At 39.9% G+C, this 24,517-nt stretch overlaps 1 protein-coding gene across 1 annotated transcript in view; it reads right to left on the reverse strand.

Annotated features, from left to right (window-relative positions):
• Positions 1–509: 509 nt before the first annotated feature.
• The window catches only part of LOC128641528 (keratin, type I cytoskeletal 47 kDa-like), a 35,330-nt gene continuing 11,322 nt past the window's right edge, over positions 510–24,517 (reverse strand). Inside the window, exons 4-8 of the mRNA XM_053694103.1 lie at positions 22,732–22,733; positions 22,532–22,551; positions 9,870–10,009; positions 6,569–6,694; positions 510–728 (exon numbers count right to left, since the gene is read on the reverse strand). Of these exons, the coding sequence (XP_053550078.1) occupies positions 510–728; positions 6,569–6,694; positions 9,870–10,009; positions 22,532–22,551; positions 22,732–22,733 (507 nt within the window). The remainder of the gene's footprint in view (positions 729–6,568; positions 6,695–9,869; positions 10,010–22,531; positions 22,552–22,731; positions 22,734–24,517) is intronic.

Raw genomic sequence — 24,517 nt, forward strand, 5'->3', positions numbered from 1 at the left:
TAATGGAGTGGCAGAATAGGGGTTAATACATTTTTTAAGTGGCGGCGATGTTTGGAGCGGCAGATTAGGGGTTAATAATTGTATTTTATTATTTGCAATGCGAGAGGGCCTCGGTTTAGGGCTTAATAGGTAGTTAATGGGTGATAGTGTACATTTTAATACATTAGTTATGAGTTTTATGTTACAGCTTTGTAGCGTAAAACTCATAACTACTGAGTTTAGATGGTGGTACGAATCTTGTAGTTACAGGCTGTACCGCTCACTTTTTGTCCTCACAGGCAAAACTCGTAATACCGGCGCTATGGAAGTCCCATTGAAAAAGGACTTTAAAAGTACTGACGTTGCGTGACGGCCAAAAAAGTGTGCGGTACACCTACAAGACTCGTAATAGCTGCATTAGGGAAAAAGCAGCGTTATACTCATAATGCAAAACTCGTAATCTAGCTGAAACACTTTTTAGTGATAACTGAGTAATATTTAGTTAGATCCATACATATTTCACTTCTTTCTTACCCTTCTCCCTCCAGCAGGTGGCGATACATTTCTATCTCATTTTCCAGCCGGGTCTTGATATCCATGAGCAGTTTGTACTCTGTACTCTGATCCTCCATCTCAAACCTGAGCTTGGACAGTTGTTCTTCCAGGTTACGTATCAAATCCTGAATTTTATTCAGCTGAACACAATAGCGGCCTTCTGTTTCTGCCAACGTGTTTTCCAGGGCATTTTTCTAGAGATAAATATAGTTTTGTATTCATCCTTTTGTATTCAACTTTTTCTATTCAATATTGTGACAAAGTACATTCTGGTAACTTGTTCCAAATACCAGATCAGACTTGCTGCACCAATAAAAAGCAATGGTAAATGTGACCAACTCCAGTCCTATAGTCTGCACACAGGCTAGGATTTCAGGACCTTATTGTTTTAGCATGTTCTGTAATTACTGGACTTAGTGGCGTATTAAGGTTTTGTGCTGCCCTAGGCACTCAAACTTCTGCTGCCCCCTATCCCCCTCAAAGGTTTTAGGCCTTTTTTAGCTGTGATATTTTTTGATCAGGGAGTAAAGTGATTTTTTAATGGCATTTTCAAACTAAGGCCTAGATTTGGAGTTCGGCGGTAGCCGTCAAAACCAGCGTTAGAGGCTCCTAACGCTGGTTTTGGGCGCCCGCTGGTATTTGGAGTCAGTGATTAAAGGGTCTAACGCTCACTTTTCAGCCGCGACTTTTCCATACCGCAGATCCCCCTACGCCATTTGCGTAGCCTATCTTTTCAATGGGATCTTTCTAACGCCGGTATTTAGAGTCGTTTCTGCAGTGAGCGTTAGAGCTCTAACGACAAGATTCCAGCCGCCTGAAAATAGCAGGAGTTAAGAGCTTTCTGGCTAACGCCGGTTTATAAAGCTCTTAACTACTGTACCCTAAAGTACACTAACACCCATAAACTACCTATGTACCCCTAAACCGAGCTCCCCCCACACCGCCGCCACTCGATTAAAATTTTTAACCCCTAATCTGCCGACCGCCACCTACGTTATACTTATGTACCCCTAATCTGCTGCCCCTAACCCCGCCGACCCCTGTATTATATTTATTCACCCCTAACCTGCCCCCCACAACGTCGCCGCCAGCTACTTACAATAATTAACCCCTAATCTTCCTACCGCAAATCGCCGCCACCTACGTTATCCCTATGTACCCCTAATCTGCTGCCCCTAACACCGCCGACCCCTATATTATATTTATTAACCCCTAATCTGCCCCCCTCAACGTCGCCGACACCTGCCTACACTTATTAACCCCTAATCTGCCGAGCGGACCTGAGCGCTACTATAATAAAGTTATTAACCCCTAATCCGCCTCACTAACCCGATCATAAATAGTATTAACCCCTAATCTGCCCTCCCTAACATCGCCGACACCTACCTTCAATTATTAACCCCTAAACTTCCGATCGGAGCTCACCGCTATTCTAATAAATGGATTAACCCCTAAAGCTAAGTCTAACCCTAACACTAACACCCCCCTAAGTTAAATATAATTTTTATCTAACTAAATTAATTAACTCTTATTAAATAAATTATTCCTATTTAAATCTAAATACTTACCTGTAAAATAAATCCTAATATAGCTACAATATAAATTATAATTATATTATAGCTATTTTAGGATTAATATTTATTTTACAGGCAACTTTGTAATTATTTTAACCAGGTACAATAGCTATTAAATAGTTATTAACTATTTAATAGTTACCTAGTTAAAATAATAACAAATTTACCTGTAAAATAAATCCTAACCTAAGTTATAATTAAACCTAACACTACCCTATCAATAAAATAATTAAATAAACTACCTACAATTACCTACAATTAACCTAACACTACACTATCAATAAATAAATTAAACACAATTGCTACAAATAAATACAATTAAATAAACTAGCTAAAGTACAAAAAATAAAAAAGAACTAAGTTACAGAAAATAAAAAAATATTTACAAACATAAGAAAAATATTACAACAATTTTAAACTAATTACACCTACTCTAAGCCCCCTAATAAAATAACAAAGCCCCCCAAAATAAAAAATTCCCTACCCTATTCTAAATTAAAAAAGTTACAAGCTCTTTTACCTTACCAGCCCTGAACAGGGCCCTTTGCGGGGCATGCCCCAAGAATTTCAGCTCTTTTGCCTGTAAAAGAATAAATACAATACCCCCCCCCAACATTACAACCCACCACCCACATACCCCTAATCTAACCCAAACCCCCCTTAAATAAACCTAACACTAAGCCCCTGAAGATCTTCCTACCTTGTCTTCACCATCCAGGTATCACCGATCCGTCCTGGCTCCAAGATCTTCATCCAACCCAAGCGGGGGTTGGCGATCCATAATCCGGTGCTCCAAAGTCTTCCTCCTATCCGGCAAGAAGAGGACATCCGGACCGGCAAACATCTTCTCCAAGCGGCATCTTCGATCTTCTTCCATCCGGTGCGGAGCGGGTCCATCTTGAAGCAGGCGACGCGGATCCATCCTCTTCTTCCGATGTCTCCCGACTAATGACGGTTCCTTTAAGGGACGTCATCCAAGATGGCGTCCCTCGAATTCCGATTGGCTGATAGGATTCTATCAGCCAATCGGAATTAAGGTAGGAATTTTCTGATTGGCTGATGGAATCAGCCAATCAGAATCAAGTTCAATCCGATTGGCCGATCCCATCAGCCAATCAGATTGAGCTCGCATTCTATTGGCTGATCGGAACAGCCAATAGAATGCGAGCTCAATCTGATTGGCTGATTGGATCAGCCAATCGGATTGAACTTGATTCTGATTGGCTGATTCCATCAGCCAATCAGAAAATTCCTACCTTAATTCCGATTGGCTGATAGAATCCTATCAGCCAATCGGAATTCGAGGGACGCCATCTTGGATGACGTCCCTTAAAGGAACCGTCATTAGTCGGGAGACATCGGAAGAAGAGGATGGATCCGCGTCGCCTGCTTCAAGATGGACCCGCTCCGCACCGGATGGAAGAAGATCGAAGATGCCGCTTGGAGAAGATGTTTGCCGGTCCGGATGTCCTCTTCTTGCCGGATAGGAGGAAGACTTTGGAGCACCGGATTATGGATCGCCAACCCCCGCTTGGGTTGGATGAAGATCTTGGAGCCAGGACGGATCGGTGATACCTGGATGGTGAAGACAAGGTAGGAAGATCTTCAGGGGCTTAGTGTTAGGTTTATTTAAGGGGGGTTTGGGTTAGATTAGGGGTATGTGGGTGGTGGGTTGTAATGTTGGGGGGGGGGGGGGTATTGTATTTATTCTTTTACAGGCAAAAGAGCTGAAATTCTTGGGGCATGCCCCGCAAAGGGCCCTGTTCAGGGCTGGTAAGGTAAAAGAGCTTGTAACTTTTTTAATTTAGAATAGGGTAGGGAATTTTTTATTTTGGGGGGCTTTGTTATTTTATTAGGGGGCTTAGAGTAGGTGTAATTAGTTTAAAATTGTTGTAATATTTTTCTTATGTTTGTAAATATTTTTTTATTTTCTGTAACTTAGTTCTTTTTTATTTTTTGTACTTTAGCTAGTTTATTTAATTGTATTTATTTGTAGCAATTGTGTTTAATTTATTTATTGATAGTGTAGTGTTAGGTTAATTGTAGGTAATTGTAGGTAGTTTATTTAAATAATTTATTGATAGGGTAGTGTTAGGTTTAATTATATCTTAGGTTAGGATTTATTTTACAGGTAAATTTGTTATTATTTTAACTAGGTAACTATTAAATAGTTAATAACTATTTAATAGCTATTGTACCTGGTTAAAATAATTACAAAGTTGCCTGTAAAATAAATATAAATCCTAAAATAGCTATAATATAATTATAATTTATATTGTAGCTATATTAGGATTTATTTTACAGGTAAGTATTTAGCTTTAAATAGGAATAAGTTATTTAATAAGAGTTAATTAATTTCGTTAGATAAAAATTATATTTAACTTAGGGGGGTGTTAGTGTTAGGGTTAGACTTAGCTTTAGGGGTTAATACATTTATTAGAATAGCGGTGAGCTCCGATCGGAAGTTTAGGGGTTAATAATTGAAGGTAGGTGTCGGCGATGTTAGGGAGGGCAGATTAGGGGTTAATACTATTTATGATAGGGTTAGTGAGGCGGATTAGGGGTTAATAACTTTATTATAGTAGCGCTCAGGTCCGCTCGGCAGATTAGGGGTTAATAAGTGTAGGTAGGTGTCGGCGACGTTGTGGGGGGCAGATTAGGGGTTAATAAATATAACATAGGGGTCGGCGATGTTAGGGCAGCAGATTAGGGGTACATAGGGATAACGTAGGTTGCGGCGGTTTACGGAGCGGCAGATTAGGGGTTAAAAAAAATATGCAGGGGTCAGCGATAGCGGGGGCGGCAGATTAGGGGTTAATAAGTGTAAGATTAGGGGTGTTTAGACTCGGGGTACATGTTAGGGTGTTAGGTGCAGACGTAGGAAGTGTTTCCCCATAGGAATCAATGGGGCTGCGTTAGGAGCTGAACGCTGCTTTTTTGCAGGTGTTAGGTTTTTTTTCAGCTCAAACAGTCCCATTGTTTCCTATGGGAGAATCGTGCACGAGCACGTTTTTGAGGCCGGCCGCGTCCGTAAGCAACTCTGGTATCGAGAGTTGCTTTTGCGGTAAAAATGCTCTACGCTCCTTTTTTGGAGCCTAACGCAGCATTTGTTTTAACTCTCGATACCAGAGTTAAATTTATGGTGCGGCCAGAAAAAAGCCCGCGGAGCGTTAACAGCCCTTTTACCGCCGAACTCCAAATCTAGGCCTAAATGTTCACACACACACACACAGTCACAGATACGCACAGAGTTATAAACATACACACACACACACAGTCACAGAAACGCACAGAGTTATAAACATACACACACAGTCACAGATACGCAGTTATACACACACACACAGTCACAGATACGCACAGAGTTATACACATACACACACACACACAGTCCTAGATACGCACAGAGTTATACACATACACACACACACACATATATACACACACACACATATATACACATACACACACACACACACATATACACATAAACACACACACAGATCCTGATATTCTAGAATGTTAAAGACATTGAAGGCCCAATGTATGCTTTTATTGAACTCTGAATAGACATTAGGGTCTCTAGTAGATTACAGTTTAAGAATATCCCTATCTGTGCCCAAGCAGGGGCTTAATTAGAAATTTCGGGGACTGGAGGAAAAGTTTGATGATGCCTACAACCAAAACTTGAGCTTGAGAAAGGGGCAGGTGCCCCGAAATGTTGCTCTTAATAAAGGTATAGCCTGCATACAGTGTGCCACCTTATTCTTTGCTACAACTAAATCTATTGTCCGAATGACAAACACATGCACACTTATAGCGACCAGATGGGGCTCCCTCCCCACACTCTCTACACCATTGGTAGTTATGCTTTTGTATCCAGGCAAACTGACTCTGCAGCTTATTAATCACTTGTGCTCACAAAAGAAAATGTATTAGCCTTATTGTTGGTCCACAAGATCTGTAATTTTGCACTACTTTCCTTGAACAGTATAAGTCTAATCTAGTCCTCAGGAACAGATAAAAAGCCAAAGGTTAATAATCATCAACCAAATAAATAATAAATAAATACATTCCTAGCACAGATTTCTCTTTATCTAGCCATTTGCTTTCATAATCTTCAGTTTTGAGATCTGAGAAAATGCTGCATAATTATTTTACTATTACTATTTTTTGTGTAGTGGAGTTAAGAAATAGTGCTCTAGATGGCAGTGGTGTATCAGGAATACAAATACTCTTGCAACTTAGTTACCGTAACACTGAATTATTATTATCAAATCTGTTTTTTATGATTACTTGCTTGGATACTACTTACTATTATATACCAAACTCAGCAACTAGCTCGCTCTCCTTATATACCAATGGGACATCAATATACAGTGACATTTGTGGACTATAAAGAAATGAATATGTGTGTCTGGTGCCAAAGCAAGTTTTTAAACAAGTTGTTTTTTACTTACCAGGGCAATCTGAGTCTGCAGGTCTATCTCTATACTCTGCAAGTTGCGTCTCAGCTCGGTGGTTTCATCTTTACCCAACTGCACTTGCTCACTATGGCGACGAATCTCCTGGTTAAGTCCACTGGTCTGGAATGATGTGTCAAGTAATAAACACACACTCAGATTAAGCTCTTTCAGTAGTTAGTTCCCTGCATGTCACTATTCATATTGCTATACTTCTATATTGTCACAAGCAGGATCCTTAGGTTATATTAGAAATGTGCCCCCATTATGACACCCTTGTGGGGTATCTCTATGCCAGCTCATATCTTAGTTCATTTCTTTCTTTTCTTTCATGTATCTGTTTCTGCTTTATCATTTGTCACTAAACTTCTGGTGTTATTTTAACATGGTATAAACTGAGTTTTCTAATGAGTAACTGCTCTCCATGTTGGAAAACCTTAATGAGCTACTCAGTCCTTCATAATCTGACTTTGAACACCATCTTCAAATTCTTCACTACATTTGTATTTAAGAAAAAAAAAATGAATTTATGTCCTCCACTAACATGTAAGGAGTTCTGTTCTGAAGTTTCTCCTATTTTTTTTTATATGTGATAGCTGTTTGCAGCCCAACTAGCCTATATGGCTTTACATGCCATGATGCCACATGCATTAATCTACACAAAATATTTAACAATAGTTAACCCCTCAACGGGCAACTTGCATACAATTACAGTCCCAACAGTGACTTAATAGCATTATCCTGGATGATGGGACATAATGCACATACTCATTTTTTTTTAAAACTAAGCTATTCATAATATCATTAGTTGTCATCCAGTTTTAGTCAAAGTTTTTCATATGTGCCTGACTTATTGAAAAATGGTTAAACTATTAACCATTATATTAGGCCAGCGGTGTTGACGCTATGAATAAGTGCCCATGGTGGCACTCTGTGCAACAACTGTATTGTATTTTTTTTTTTTTTAAAGAAAGGTTCTATAGGCACTTGAAAGAATTTAATTAGAAGATTTTGGATGCACAATCTCAAAAAGGTTTGCTATCCCTATATTATATACATTGTAAAAGTATATAAACCCATTTATGTGATGGAGAAATTAGGCAAATGAAGAAACTATCGGCTAGATTACGAGTTTTGCGGTAAAATGAAAAAGCAGCGTTAACAGGTCCTAACGCTGCTTTTACATATATATATATATATATATATATATATTACATTAACATCATCAGATATCAATATAGAAATATATATTTAAAATAAAATAAAAATTTACGGGAAGAACATTGCAATGTAAAATATGCATTGCGTAATTTGGATCTCATGCTGTAGGTCTAACGTGTTGTAGGGTTAGTGCACATTAGGGATGTGCATTCGTTTTCGAGCGAAAGCGTTTACTTTCAACTTGTAATATTTGTGCAATTTAGCAATATCGCACCCGCACTAACAATAGCCATATATCTGGTTCCTAGGTTCCTATTTTTTTAAATATTGCTTGTTTTTTACTCTGGCCCGTTTTTTTATTTTGAGTGAGATGATGACTGAGGGTAACTGTTCAGTGGCAGCTCGCCTCCCCGACCCGTGTTCACACTTGGAAGGAACCTCCACAACAGGTGCCTAGTGCCGACACTTCAATCCCCCATGCATGCTGGCGCAGCTTTGCTCCTCCTGCTCCAGAACAGTATACCATGCTCCACATATAATCTTGTGCTCCACTTTTCCCAGTTTGCGGGGGGGGGGGGGCAGCTTTTCCCAGTGCGGGGATGTCCCTCTTTCAAATTTTGAAATATTGGGAGGGATGTGACAGGCTCATCAGGCAGACAGGCAGGCATCATTTACAACCATGACATATTGACATTCATTCACAGACAATCATTATGATTGATTGTTTGTGAATGAATGTCAATATGTCACGTATAGTTTGTAGGAGGCATGGCATGACAGCACAGTACAGTATGTGTGTGTGTGTATGTATGTATATATATATATATATATATATATATATATATATATATATATATATATATATATATATATATATATATATATATATATATATGCTGTATTAGGCTACAATGTGTGATTTTGTAAAATTTTGGGATGGTGGTGTGCCGCAGGATTTTTAAATGTAAAAAAGTGTGCCACAGCAAAAAAAAGGTTGAAAATCACTGCTCTAAGGGTTGCAAGCATGCTCTAGAACCACTAACATTTAAAGGCACAATAAACTAAAAGTTTCATTTCTTATAAAATGCTTATGCATAATAATAAAAGAGCATTGTTATATACAGTACATATAATGGACTCTATATACTATTGTGTGGATGGACAATTTTCCAATTAGGGAGCACAATGCTATCTGCATTTACCATTACACTTGTGGTTTCTTGTGCACGCCACATGTGAGAGGGGCTTGTCAATCACCCCAGTCAGACCACTGCTTTTTAACTATCGACAGCTTGGTAAATGGAGCTGTATGTGATTTTCCCATATTTCATGTAATTTAATAAACCTAGAAACACTCAGTTATCATCAGTACTAAATAAATGAGCTGCCATGCCTTACTTTGTCATTGCCTATACTTTGCTTAGATATGGTGTGAGGAAACACACAGCAAATTCCCCTCTGTTGTAGTATTCTGCATCTTTACCCAGTTTCTGGAACCTGGTTCTAATGTACTGGACCACAGATATGGAAGCAAAGAACCACTTGAATCTAGGGATTTTGCATGGTAAACTCTAATGAGTAGGAATTCATACCATTTACTATAAATTTATCCTCATACTGATAAATTAGAATCTTCTATTTATCACTAAGTATACATATACAGGTATATATATTTACTATTTGTCATTTTCTTTAATGGAACTCAAAGGGACACTGAACCCACATTTTTTTCTTTCATGATTCAGATAGAGCATGCAATTTTAACTTTCTAATTTACTCCTATTATCAACTTTTCTACATTCTCTTGCTATCTTTATTTGAAAAAGAAGGCATCTAAGCTTTTTTTGTGGTTCAGAACTCTGGACAGCACTTTTTTATTGGGGGATAAATTTATCCACCAATCAGCAAGAACAACCCAGGTTGTTCACCAAAAATGGGCCAGCATCTAAACTTACATTCTTGCATTTCAAAGAAAGATACCCAGAGAATGAAAAAATGTAATAATAGGAGTAAATTAGAAAGTTGCTTAAAATTGCATGCTCTATCTGAATTACAAAAGAAAAAATTTGGGTTCAGTGTTCCTTTAAGTAGCACTATGAAAGGCATTGGTACTGTGTATTCGATAAGATTTAGTCACCTTTCGGTTGAATTCTTCTCCTGCTTTTATCCTATTTTCTTCAGCCAGGTTTTCATATTGGGTTCTCATTTCATTTAGGATGCTGAGCATATCATTGCCTGGTGCGGCATCCAGTTCAACAGTGACGCTGCCAGTGAGTCCTCGTAAATGATAAATCTCCTGAATGTAAAGAATTGTGTTAACTTCCAACTACTGTGGTGCTATTATATGAAATAAACATCCTGCAAGTAAAGAAATTATAAATGTATATTCTACAATTGTATTATTGCTTGTACATTTATTTTTATTGTTTGATAACAAATGGTTTATCTTAATCTTTGTTTCACAGTTCGAATACTTTGTAGAATGAATGTTAACACTCAACTATTGATATTAATATTTGAATATCAAATACAATATTTTAATATAACAATGTACGATTCTGATATATTATATTCTGTCAGATTGTAGGAGAATCAACATTCAAATGCTAATATTCAGTTATTCAACTATTACATTTGATAAACTGGGGCGCGATCCGATATAGATCGCAGTTTGCGGCGCAAGCGAGGGAACCCACGTCGCCCGCAGTTTCAGCTCGCAACTTGAGCCATCCAATATGCGGCGCCGTCACTTGCTAAAGTGGCGCAAGTCTCACAAACCAGCGATGTCCAGAAATCTGCGTAAGTACAGATTTTTGGAGTCGCCAGTGACTTACGCCACGTTAGAAACTGCCGGCGCCTATAAAACCTGACTAAAGTCTAAATCACCCGCACTGTCTAACACGCCTCCTAAACATAGCCCGACACGTCTAACCCTCTATCTGCTATCCCCCCTCACTATCCTAACAATAAAAAAGCTATTAACCCCTAAACCGCCGCTCCCGTACCCGCCACAACCTAATAAAGTTATTAACCCCTAAACCGTCGCTCCCGTACCCCACCGCCAGCTATATTATATCTATAACCCCCTAAAGTGAGCCCCTAACACCGCCGCCATCTATCTTAAAATTATTAACCCCTAATGTAAGCCCCTAACACCGCCGCCATCTCTATTAAAATGATTAACCCCTAATTTAATCTACCTACCCCGCCGCCAGCTATATTATCTATATTAACCCTAAGTATATTATAGTTAATATAGGTATTACATTATATATATTAACTATATTAACCCTAATTATATTACGGTTAATATAGTTAATATAGTTACTATAGTATTTATATTAACTATATTAACTCTATCTAACCCTAACACCCCTAATTAAATTTATATTAAATTAATCTAATTAATTTATAAACTAAAATATTCCTATTTAAATCTAAATACTTACCTATAAAATAAACCCTAAGATAGCTACAATATAATTAATAATTACATTGTAGCTATGTTAGGGTTAATATTTATTTTACAGGTAAATTGTTAATTATTTTAACTAGGTATAATAGCTATTAAATAGTTATTAACTATTTAATATCTACCTAGTTAAAATAATTACCCAATTACCTGTAAAATAAATCCTAACCTAAGTTACAAATACACCTACACTATCAATAAATTAAATAAACTACAAACATCTATCTAAAAATACAATTAAATTAACTAAACTAAATTACAAAAAAAAAACAAACACTAAATTACAAAAAATAAAAAAAAGATTACAAGATTTTTAAGATAATTACACCTATTCTAAGCCCCCTAAGAAAATAATAAACCCCCAAAATAAAAAAAATTCCCTGCCCTATTCTAAATTAAAAAAAGTTCAAAGCTCTTTACCTTACCAGCCCTTAAAAGGGCCTTTTGTGGGGCATGCCCCAAATAATTCAGCTCTTTTGCATACAAATACAATACCCCCCCCCCCATTACAACCCACCACCCACATACCCCTATTCTAAAACCACCCAAACCCCCCTTAAAAAAGCCTAACACTACCCCCCTGAAGATCTCCCTACCTTGTCTTCACCACACTGGGCCGAACTCCTGATCCGATCCGGGCGATGTCTTCCTCCAAGCGGCAAAGAAGAATTCTTCCTCCGGCGATGTCTTCCTCCAAGCGGCAAAGAAGAATTCTTCCTCCGGCGACGTCTTCCTCCAAGCGGCAGCAAAGTCTTCATTCTTCCGGCGGCATCTTCAATCTTCTTTCTTCGCTCCGCCGCCGCGGAGCATCCATCCCGGCCGACGACTGAACGACGAATGAGGTACCTTTAAATGACGTCATCCAAGATGGCGTCCGCCGAATTCCGATTGGCTGATAGGATTCTATCAGCCAATCGGAATTAAGTTAGAAAAATCTGATTGGCTGATTGAATCAGCCAATCAGATTCAAGTTCAATCCGATTGGCTGATCCAATCAGCCAATCAGATTGAGCTCGCATTCTATTGGCTGTTCCGATCAGCCAATAGAATGCAAGCTCAATCTGATTGGCTGATTGGATCAGCCAATCGGATTGAACTTGAATCTGATTGGCTGATTCAATCAGCCAATCAGATTTTTCTAACTTAATTCCGATTGGCTGATAGAATCCTATCAGCCAATCGGAATTCGGCGGACGCCATCTTGCATGACGTCATTTAAAGGTACCTCATTCGTCGTTCAGTCGTCGGTCGGGATGGATGCTCCGCGGTGGCGGAGCGAAGAAAGAAGATTGAAGATGCCGCCGGAAGAATGAAGACTTTGCTGCCGCTTGGAGGAAGACGTCGCCGGAGGAAGAATTCTTCTTTGCCGCTTGGAGGAAGACATCGCCGGAGGAAGAATTCTTCTTTGCCGCTTGGAGGAAGACATCGCCCGGATCGGATCAGGAGTTCAGCCCGGTGTGGTGAAGACAAGGTAGGGAGATCTTCAGGGGGGTAGTGTTAGGCTTTTTAAGGGGGGTTTGGGTGGTTTTAGAATAGGGGTATGTGGGTGGTGGGTTGTAATGGGGGGGGGGTATTGTATTTGTATGCAAAAGAGCTGAATTATTTGGGACATGCCCCACAAAAGGCCCTTTTAAGGGCTGGTAAGGTAAAGAGCTTTGAACTTTTATTAATTTAGAATAGGGCAGGGAATTTTTTTTTATTTTGGGGGTTTATTATTTTCTTAGGGGGCTTAGAATAGGTGTAATTAGCTTAAAAATCTTGTAATCTTTTTTTTATTTTTTGTAATTTAGTGTTTGTTTTTTTTGTAATTTAGTTTAGTTAATTTAATTGTATTTTTAGATAGATGTTTGTAGTTTATTTAATTTATTGATAGTGTAGGTGTATTTGTAACTTAGGTTAGGATTTATTTTACAGGTAATTGGGTAATTATTTTAACTAGGTAGATATTAAATAGTTAATAACTATTTAATAGCTATTATACCTAGTTAAAATAATTAACAATTTACCTGTAAAATAAATATTAACCCTAACATAGCTACAATGTAATTATTAATTATATTGTAGCTATCTTAGGGTTTATTTTATAGGTAAGTATTTAGATTTAAATAGGAATATTTTAGTTTATAAATGAATTATATTAATTTAATATAAATTTAGTTAGGGGTGTTAGGGTTAGATAGAGTTAATATAGTTAATATAAATACTATAGTAACTATATTAACTATGTTAACCCTAATATAATTAGGGTTAATATAGTTAAAATATATAATGTAATACCTATATTAACTATAATATACTTAGGGTTAATATAGATAATATAGCTGGCGGCGGGGTAGGTAGATTAAATTAGGGGTTAATCATTTTAATAGAGATGGCGGCGGTGTAAGGGGCTTACATTAGGGGTTAATAATATTAATATAGCTGGCGGCGGTATCGGGGGATTAGATTAGGGGTTAATAATTTTTATATAGGTGGCAGCGGTGTAAGGGGTCAGATTAGGGGATAGATAAGGTAGATGACAGCGGTGTAAGGGGTTCTAATTAGGGGATAGATAAGGTAGATGGCGGCGGTTTTAGGGGCTCACAGTAGGGGGTTAGTTTATGTAGATGGCGGCGGGGTCCGGGAGCGGCGGTTTAGGGGTTAATAACTTTATTAGGGATTTCGGGGGGGGGGGGATCGCGGTTGACAGGTAGATAGACATTGCGCATGCGTTAGGTGTTAGGTTTATTTTAGAAGATTGCGGTTGACAGGGAGATAGACTGCGCATGCGTTAGGTGTTAGGTTTATTTTAGAAGATCGCAGTTGACAGGGAGATAGACATTGCGCATGCGTTAGGTGTTAGGTTTCTTTTAGCAGCCAGTTTAGGGAGTTACGGGGCTCCAATAGTCAGCGTAAGGCTTCTTACGGCTGCTTTTTGTGGCGAGGTGAAAATGGAGTAAGTTTTCTCCATTTTCGCCACGTAAGTCCTTACGCTGCATATTGGATACCAAACTGCGCTGGTTTGGTATACCTGCCTATGGCCCAAAAAACTACGGGCGACGGCAGAAATATACGCGCATAACTTCTAGGTTACGCCGTATATGTGATACCAAACCAGCGTAAATATTGGAGTCGCCGGCTTTTGCGGGCGACGATTTTTATCGGATCGACCCCCTGAACGTTAACATTCGAAACATTCTTCAAGCTTTGGTATTAAAGGGATATAAACTGAAACCTTAAAAATGAAAGGTACCTGAATGCATTTCAATTTGAAATAGAAGCATTTTTTGCAATATTCTTCTATTAGCAAAAATGCTTCTAGTAAAAGTTATTACTAATTTTTCTGCGGCATATGCACATATCCTGTAAGGGCCTGTGCAGCCGCATTTAAAAACCATAGGGTAAATTTATTAAATGTCGAGCGGACATGATTCCATGTAGCGAATCATGTCTGCCCGACATCGCTAAATGGCGACAGCATACGCTGTCGGAATTTAACATTGCAAAAGCATTTCTGATAAAACCCTTGTGCAATGCGGATAATCGGCCGCTAGCAGGAGTGTCAATCATCCCAATCGTATCTTATTGGGATGATTGCAGCCCGCCACCTAAAAGGAAATATCGGGCGGAAAAAGCAGCATGCTGGGAGCTATCTGCTGATTGGTGGCTTCACATATATACCTCTTGCATTGGTTTACCAATATTTCCAGCTAGCTCCCTGTAGTGCATTGCTGCTCATTCAACAAAGAATACCAAGTGAATGAAGCACAATGGATAATAGAAGTGAATTTGAAAGTTGTTAAAAAATGTATGCTCTATCTGAATAATAAAAGATTTTTTTTGAGTTTCATGTCCCTTTAAATAAATTGTAAACTAACAACTTTGAGCATGGGATTTCTTGTTTTTGATATACACACTTGCTGCCCCCCAGACTGCCTTTTTAATGTATAATTTGATATCTTTAGTCATTACATATTTTGGCCAAGCTTACAAGTGGAGCGCTATTGATAGCTCAGGGTGCACTTCTCACATCACGGCCCTGCACTAAGAATAGCAAACAATCTGGTATTACAAGTGGAGCGCTATTGATAGCTCAGGGTGCACTTCTCACATCACGGCCCTGCACTAAGAATAGCAAACAATCTGGTATTACAAGTGGAGCGCTATTGATAGATCAGGGTGCACTGTTCACATCGCGGCCCTGCACTAAGAGTAGCAAACAATCTGGCATTACAAGTGGAGCGCTATTTATAGCTCCTGGTGCACTGTTCACATCGCGGCCTTGCACTAAGAATAGCAAACAATCTGGTATTACAAGTGGAGCGCTATTGATAGCTCACGGTGCACTTCTCACATCGCGGCCCTGCACTAAGAATAGCAAACAATCTGGTATTACAAGTGGAGTGCTATTGATAGCTCACGGTGCACTTCTCACATCGCGGCCTTGCACTAAGAATAGCAAACAATCTGGTATTACAAGTGGAGCGCTATTGATAGCAGACGGTGCACTTCTCACATCGCGGCCTTGCACTAAGAATAGCAAACAATCTGGTATTACAAGTGGAGCGCTATTGATAGCTCAGGGTGCACTGTTCACATCGCTGACCCTGCACTAAGAATAGCAAACAATCTGGTATTACAAGTGGAGCGCTATTGATAGCTCAGGGTGCACTGTTCACATCGCGGCCCTGCACTAAGAATAGCAAACAATCTGGTATTACAAGTGGAGCGCTATTGATAGCTCACGGTGCACTTCTCACATCGCGGCCTTGCACTAAGAATAGCAAACAATCTGGCATTACAAGTGGAGCGCTATTGATAGCTCACGGGTGCACTGTCTCACATCGCGGCCCTGCACTAAGAATAGCAAACAATCTGGCATTACAAGTGGAGCGCTATTGATAGCTCACGGTGCACTTCTCACATCGCGGCCTTGCACTAAGAATAGCAAACAATCTGGTATTACAAGTGGAGCGCTATTGATAGCTCACGGTGCACTTCTCACATCGCGGCCCTGCACTAAGAATAGCAAACAATCTGGTATTACAAGTGGAGCGCTATTGATAGCTCAGGGTGCACTGTTCACATCGCGGCCTTGCACTAAGAATAGCAAACAATCTGGTATTACAAGTGGAGCGCTATTGATAGCTCACGGTGCACTTCTCACATCGCGGCCTTGCACTAAGAATAGCAAACAATCTGGTATTACAAGTGGAGCGCTATTGATAGCTCACGGTGCACTTCTCACATTGCGGCCCTGCACTAAGAGTAGCAAACAATCTGGCATTACAAGTGGAGCGCTATTTATAGCTCAGGGTGCACTTCTCACATCGCGGCCCTGCACTAAGAATAGCAAACAATCTGGTATTACAAGTGGAGCGCTATTTATAGCTCAGGGTGCACTGTTCACATCGCGGCCCTGCACTAAGAATAGCAAACAATCTGGTATTACAAGTGGAGCGCTATTGATAGCTCAGGGTGCACTTCTCACATCGCGGCCCTGCACTAAGAATAGCAAACAATCTGGTATTACAAGTGGAGCGCTATTGATAGCTCACGGTGCACTTCTCACATCGCGGCCTTGCACTAAGAATAGCAAACAATCTGGTATTACAAGTGGAGCGCTATTGATAGCTCACGGTGCACTTCTCACATCGCGGCCCTGCACTAAGAATAGCAAACAATCTGGCATTACAAGTGGAGCGCTATTTATAGCTCAGGGTGCACTGTTCACATCGCGGCCCTGCACTAAGAATAGCAAACAATCTGGTATTACAAGTGGAGCGCTATTGATAGCTCAGGGTGCACTTCTCACATCGCGGCCCTGCACTAAGAATAGCAAACAATCTGGTATTACAAGTGGAGCGCTATTGATAGCTCACGGTGCACTTCTCACATCGCGGCCTTGCACTAAGAATAGCAAACAATCTGGTATTACAAGTGGAGCGCTATTGATAGCTCAGGGTGCACTGTTCACATCATGACCCTGCACTAAGAATAGCAAACAATCTGGTATTACAAGTGGAGCGCTATTGATAGCTCAGGGTGCACTTCTCACATCGCGGCCCTGCACTAAGAATAGCAAACAATCTGGTATTACAAGTGGAGCGCTATTGATAGCTCACGGTGCACTTCTCACATCGCGGCCTTGCACTAAGAATAGCAAACAATCTGGCATTACAAGTGGAGCGCTATTGATAGCTCAGGGTGCACTGTTCACATCGCGGCCCTGCACTAAGAATAGCAAACAATCTGGCATTACAAGTGGAGCGCTATTTATAGCTCAGGGTACACTGTTCACATTGCGGCCTTGCACTAAGAATAGCAAACAATCTGGTATTACAAGTGGAGCGCTATTGATAGCTCAGGGTGCACTTCTCACATCGCGGCCCTGCACTAAGAATAGCAAACAATCTGGTATTACAAGTGGAGCGCTATTGATAGCTCAGGGTGCACTGTTCACATTGCGGCCTTGCACTAAGAATAGCAAACAATCTGGTATTACAAGTGGAGCGCTATTGATAGCTCACGGTGCACTTCTCACATTGCGGCCCTGCACTAAGAATAGCAAACAATCTGGTATTACAAGTGGAGCGCTATTGATAGCTCAGGGTGCACTGTTCACATCGCGGCCTTGCACTAAGAATAGCAAACAATCTGGTATTACAAGTGGAGCGCTATTGATAGCTCACGGTGCACTTCTCACATCGCGGCCTTGCACTAAGAATAGCAAACAATCTGGTATTACAAGTGGAGCGCTATTGATAGCTCACGGTGCACTTCTCACATCGCGGCCCTGCACTAAGAATAGCAAACAATCTGGCATTACAAGTGGAGCGCTATTTATAGCTCAGGGTGCACTGTTCACATCGCGGCCCTGCACTAAGAATAGCAAACAATCTGGTATTACAAGTGGAGCGCTATTGATAGCTCAGGGTGCACTTCTCACATCGCGGCCCTGCACTAAGAATAGCAAACAATCTGGCATTACAAGTGGAGCGCTATTGATAGCTCAGGGTGCACTGTTCACATCGCGGCCCTGCACTAAGAATAGCAAACAATCTGGTATTACAAGTGGAGCGCTATTTATAGCTCAGGGTGCACTTCTCACATCGCGGCCCTGCACTAAGAGTAGCAAAAAATCTGGTATTACAAGTGGAGCGCTATTTATAGCTCAGGGTGCACTTCTCACATCGCGGCCCTGCACTAAGAATAGCAAACAATCTGGTATTACAAGTGGAGCGCTATTGATAGCTCAGGGTGCACTGTTCACATCGCGGCCCTGCACTAAGAGTAGCAAACAATCTGGTATTACAAGTGGAGCGCTATTGATAGCTCAGGGTGCACTGTTCACATCGCGGCCCTGCACTAAGAATAGCAAACAATCTGGTATTACAAGTGGAGCGCTATTTATAGCTCAGGGTGCACTGTTCACATTGCGGCCTTGCACTAAGAATAGCAAACAATCTGGTATTACAAGTGGAGCACTATTTATAGCTCAGGGTGCACTGTTCACATCGCGGCCTTGCACTAAGAATAGCAAACAATCTGGCATTACAAGTGGAGCGCTATTTATAGCTCAGGGTGCACTTCTCACATCGCGGCCCTGCACTAAGAATAGCAAACAATCTGGCATTACAAGTGGAGCGCTATTGATAGCTCAGGGTGCACTGTTCACATCGCGGCCTTGCACTAAGAATAGCAAACAATCTGGCATTACAAGTGGAGCGCTATTTATAGCTCAGGGTGCACTTCTCACATCGCGGCCCTGCACTAAGAATAGCAAACAATCTGGTATTACAAGTGGAGCGCTATTGATAGCTCACGGTGCACTTCTCACATCGCGGCCCTGCACTAAGAATAGCAAACAATCTGGTATTACAAGTGGAGCGCTATTGATAGCTCACGGTGCACTTCTCACATCGCGGCCCTGCACTAAGAGTAGCAAACAATCTGGCATTACAAGTGGAGCGCTATTGATAGCTCAGGGTGCACTGTTCACATCGCGGCCCTGCACTAAGAGTAGCAAACAATCTGGCATTACAAGTGGAGCGCTATTGATAGCTCACGGTGCACTTCTCACATCGCGGCCCTGCACTAAGAATAGCAAACAATCTGGCATTATAAGTGGAGCGCTATTGATAGCTCACGGTGCACTTCTCACATCACGGCCCTGCACTAAGAATAGCAAACAATCTGGTATTACAAGTGGAGCGCTATTGATAGCTCAGGGTGCACTTCTCACATTGCGGCCCTGCACTAAGAGTAGCAAACAATCTGGCATTACAAGTGGAGCGCTATTGATAGCTCAGGGTGCACTGTTCACATCGCGGCCTTGCACTAAGAATAGCAAACAATCTGGTATTACAAGTGGAGCGCTATTGATAGCTCAGGGTGCACTTCTCACATTGCGGCCCTGCACTAAGAATAGCAAATAATCTGGTATTACAAGTCAATGGTAAAAAGTTTTACCAGAGAATGCAGCGCGGATTGCTATTGTCACTTATATTACAAGTGGTGAGTTATTTGTTACCTGTGAGCACAACTCATAATAGCAAAGAAAAATGTGAACTTGCAGAACTTAAGTAAAGTGCTAGGGCTAGAATAAAAGTATATCAATAAACATGTATAATAAAATTAAATAAAGTACTACACACACACATCTTGTAAAATAGAGGTTTATTATAAAAAAGTGTTAGTTATTTAACCCTTTAAGGACACAGCTTTCAGTTTGCTCAATTGTTTTATGACGGAAAAATTCCGTCATATGTCCTTAAGAGGTTAAGGAGAAATTGTATATGTCAAGATGTTGGACTGGGAAGTGTTCAAAGTTCTATATATATGTGTGTGTGAATATATGTGTAAGACTAAGTATATACAAGTACTAGTATGTCTGAGTCCTTACCAGTCCAACATATACCATTTTCCTTTAAATCACTATCACATTTATATATAAATAATAATGTGTGTGTGTGTGTTTATGGTCCACTCGTAATCTAGTTTTTTGTGTGTAGTAATTTGAGTGTTTAATTATTTTAAAATCCCCTTAGTTAGCTTCTTTGAGTCAACAAATGAAGTTTAGCACTTTGTTTTCTCCCCTATATAGTTTAATTCCTTTAATGCTTAGCTAGATTATAGATTGTTTCATAATAAGCTTGTTTAGAGAGTTTCCACACCTGTAATTTCATAACAAGCAGGTAGCAACCAGTCACCCCTCCCTAACGATGTTTTATGAAGCATGTTTTATAGCAGGTGTAACATCAGCTCTGACACTTGCAGGATAGATCCTGTTCTTTCCATTTGTAGCACAGGAAAAACTTGTCTGGCAACTAATGTCACTTTACCTATAACTTATTCCTACAAAACCAACATGGTTATTTAGTCTAAAGCTCACTATATAAATGTGACTGTGTCTCCTCTATCCGAGAACTTTTTCAGCCATGTCAGTTCCATTGTTTCTTAAAGGGACACGAAACCTACAATTTTTTCTTTTTTAAAACTGAGATTGACCATACAATTTAATTTTTTTTAAATATTTTCAATGTGAAACACATACACAACATATGTCATTAAAATCTATATAAAGGAATTGTTGCTATACATACATCCAAGAAAAGTGAAACACGATATACATAGCATGTTCATAAGACATTTTACAGAAATGATACTAAGGGGCTGATTTAACAAGGTCAAATGGCCCTGAATGTAACTGTTTTTCGGCGCAAGCCCTCATGCTCGCCGGAAACAGGAGTTAAGAAGCAGCGTTCTTAAGATCGCTGCTCCTTAACTTGTACGTCTACTTTGAGGCATCAGATCCAGTTGATTGACACCCCTGCTAGCGGCCAATTGGCCGCGAATCTGCAGGGGGCGGCATTGCACAAGCAGTTAACCAGAACTGCTTGTGCAATGATAAATGCAGACAGATCATGTTCGCTCACACTTTGTTAAATCGGCCCTTAAGCACTATTTTTGCCAATCGGTCTATATGACTACTAAATGACCCATAATGGACCTCCCAGTACTAAAATAAAGTGCCAAGCTATAGAAGGCAGTCCTGTACAATAGGAGACCACTCTTGGACCTCCCAGTACTAAAATAAAGTGTCAAGCTATAGAAGGCAGTCCTGTACAATAGGAGACCACTCTTGGACATCCCAGTACTAAAATAAAGTGCCAAGCTATAGAAGGCAGTCCTGTACAATAGGAGACCACTCTTGGACATCCCAGTACTAAAATAAAGTGCCAAGCTATAGAAGGCAGTCCTGTACAATAGGAGACCACTCTTGGACATCCCAGTACTAAAATAAAGTGCCAAACTATAGAAGGCAGTCCTCAGGGCCGGACTGGGAATAAAAAGCAGCCCTGGAAAATTTGGAGACCAGCCCTATTTTCTGTTGATTCAGTATAATGTGCAAGCCCCATTTTTCTCAAAGGGGTTTACTGGGATACTTCTTCCCCAATATTTTGTTTCATTGTTGTTATATGCACTCTAAAGCCCAGTTGCATCCATTAATAACCTCTTTAAAATTTAGCTTTCCAACCCCAGCTGCTGCAGCCCACTGGGAAATCTCCTGGTATCCTGGTAGGCCAATCCAGCCTTGGCAGTCCTGTACAATAGGAGACCACTCTTGGACATCCCAGTACTAAAATAAAGTGCCAAGCTATAGAAGGCAGTCCTGTACAATAGGAGACCACTCTTGGACATCCCAGTACTAAAATAAAGTGCCAAACTATAGAAGGAAGTCCTGTACAATAGGAGACCACTCTTGGACATCCCAGTACTAAAATAAAGTGCCAAGCTATAGAAGGCAGTCCTGTACAATAGGAGACCACTCTTGGACATCCCAGTACTAAAATAAAGTGCCAAACTATAGAAGGAAATCCTGTACAATAGGAGACCACTCTTGCATCTCAAATGCCCAATCTCCATTTTCTTATTTTATAGTATGCATAACTGATTTTTTATTATATTGAGAGCATACAATTTTAAACGACTTTCCATTTTGCTTCTATTATCCAATTTGTTTTATTACCTTGATATCCTTTGTTGAAGGAAAAGCAACACACTACTAGGAGCTAGCTGAACACATTTGGTGAGCCAATGACAAGTGGATATGTGCGTTGCCACCAAACAGCAGCTAGCTACCAGTAGGGCATTGCTGTTACTGACTCTACCAAATATGTTTTAAACAAAGAATACCAAGAAAATAAAGCAACTTTGATAATAGAAGTCAATTGGAAAGTTGTTTAAATGCTTTCTCTATCTGATTCATGATAGTTTTATTTTGACTTTACTGTCCCTTTAAATACAAATGAATAAATATTTTTTTTTGCATTAAAGGGACATACCCTTTGAAAACTCTTTAAGCCTTTTAATAAATGAGCTCTTGCACTGATCAAGCACTCATTTGCTGTATTTCTGTGTGGTGAATTCCAGCCTTTTGGGGCAAATACAAATCAAATTGTTCAGAGCTCAATTGCTAGGAAAGTAAGACAAAATAAATCATTACAAAGTTGTTTTACTATTTATAATTAAAGTGATAGTAAACTCCTTGAGATTTTAATATAAAATGTTAGGTGTAGAAAAACAACAATACACTTTCATAATTTATTTTTGCCACTTTTCATGTAATGTAATGTAATTGTGGAATTTTTCACAACTAGAAATGCCCCCTGCTGACTTCTCAAGGCTAGCCCTGCTACATATATTTTCCTCATTGGCTTTATCAGATAAAAAAATTCAGAGCAATAAGTTTTATACTAACATTACTTTGCTAGCCTTGTGGTCTGCAGACTCAAACCCAGATTGACTATTCCAAAAACGGTGGGTGGAGCTTAGCATTTGAAAAACAGTTGCAGCAAACGCAATGTAATCATTTGTTTTAAAAATGTTTACTTGACTGATTTGTTATATTATAGGCAGGCAGCAAAATGTCTTGTAATTACAGGTGTTAACTGTCCTTTTAGGTAACATGGAAGTTACAACTTAAAATACATTTTTTTTTTTTGCTTCTGTTAGAAAATGTACCTCTTTCTTCTTGTTGGAGCTTAGCTCTGTTCCATGAGAGCATACTGAGGTAGGCTAAGGAGCATGCACGTATCTTAAGCACTATATTGCAATTGTGTTTGTGACATACATCCAGATTATGAGTTTTGCGTTATGAGTGGCTCGGTAATAATTTGCAAGTTATTTCCACCGCTCACCTCCCTATAGCGCTGCTATTACAGCTTTGCAAAAACCCGGCGTTAGCAGGCAATATGGCAGCATTGAGCTCCATACCACACACAAATACCAGCACTGCTTTGAGCTGGTTTTTACTCGTGCATGATTTCCCCAATCAGCCAATAGAATGCGAGCTGAATCCTATTGGCTGATTGGATCAGCCAGTAGGATTGAAGCTCAATCCTATTGGCTGATTGGATCAGCCAATACAATCACCTTTTTTCACCTTTAATTCCGATTGGCTGATAGAATTCTATCAGCCAATCGAAATTCAAGGGACACCATCTTGGATGACATCCCTTAAAGGAACCTTCATTCTTCAGTAGCCGTCAACAGAAGAGTATGCTCTGCGCCGGATATCTTGAAGATGGAGCCGCTTCGCGTTGGAAGGATGAAGATAGAAGATGCCGTCTGGATGAAGACTTTTGCCTGTCTGGAGGACCACTTCTTGCCGCTTGGATGAAGACTTCTCCCAGCTTCGTTGAGGACTTCTGCCCGCTTGGATGAAGACTTTTCCTGGCTTGACTGTAAGTGGATCTTCGGGGGTTAGTGTTACGTTTTTTTAAGGGATTATTGGGTGGGTTTTATTTTTAGCTTAGGGTTTGGGCAAAGAAAAAGAGCTAAATGCCCTTTTAGGGGCAATGCCCATCCAAATGCCCTTTTCAGGGCAATGGGGAGCGTAGGTTTTTTTAGATAGGATTTTATTTGGGGGGGTTTGGCTGCGTGGGTGGTAGGTTTTACTGTTGGTTGTTTGGAAAAAAAAATTACAGGTAAAAGAGCTGATTTCTTTGGGGTAATGCCCCGCAAAAGGTCCTTTTAAGGGCTATTGGCAGTTTAGTTTAGGCTAGGTTTTTTTTTTGGGGGGGGGGTGCTTTTTTATTTTGATAGGGCTATTAGATTTGGTGTAATTAGTTTAAATATTTGATAATTTCTTTTTTATTTTGCGTAATTTAGTGTTTTTTTTTGTAATTTAGTTAATTGTATTTTATTAATGTAATTGATTTAATTGTAGTGTAATGTTAGGTGTTAGTGTAAGACAGGTTAGGTTTTATTTTACAGGTAAATTTGTATTTATTTTATCTAGGTAGCTAGTAAATAGTTAATAACTATTT

This window comes from Bombina bombina, chromosome 1 (assembly GCF_027579735.1).
Source record: "Bombina bombina isolate aBomBom1 chromosome 1, aBomBom1.pri, whole genome shotgun sequence".
Lineage (NCBI taxonomy): Eukaryota > Metazoa > Chordata > Amphibia > Anura > Bombinatoridae > Bombina > Bombina bombina.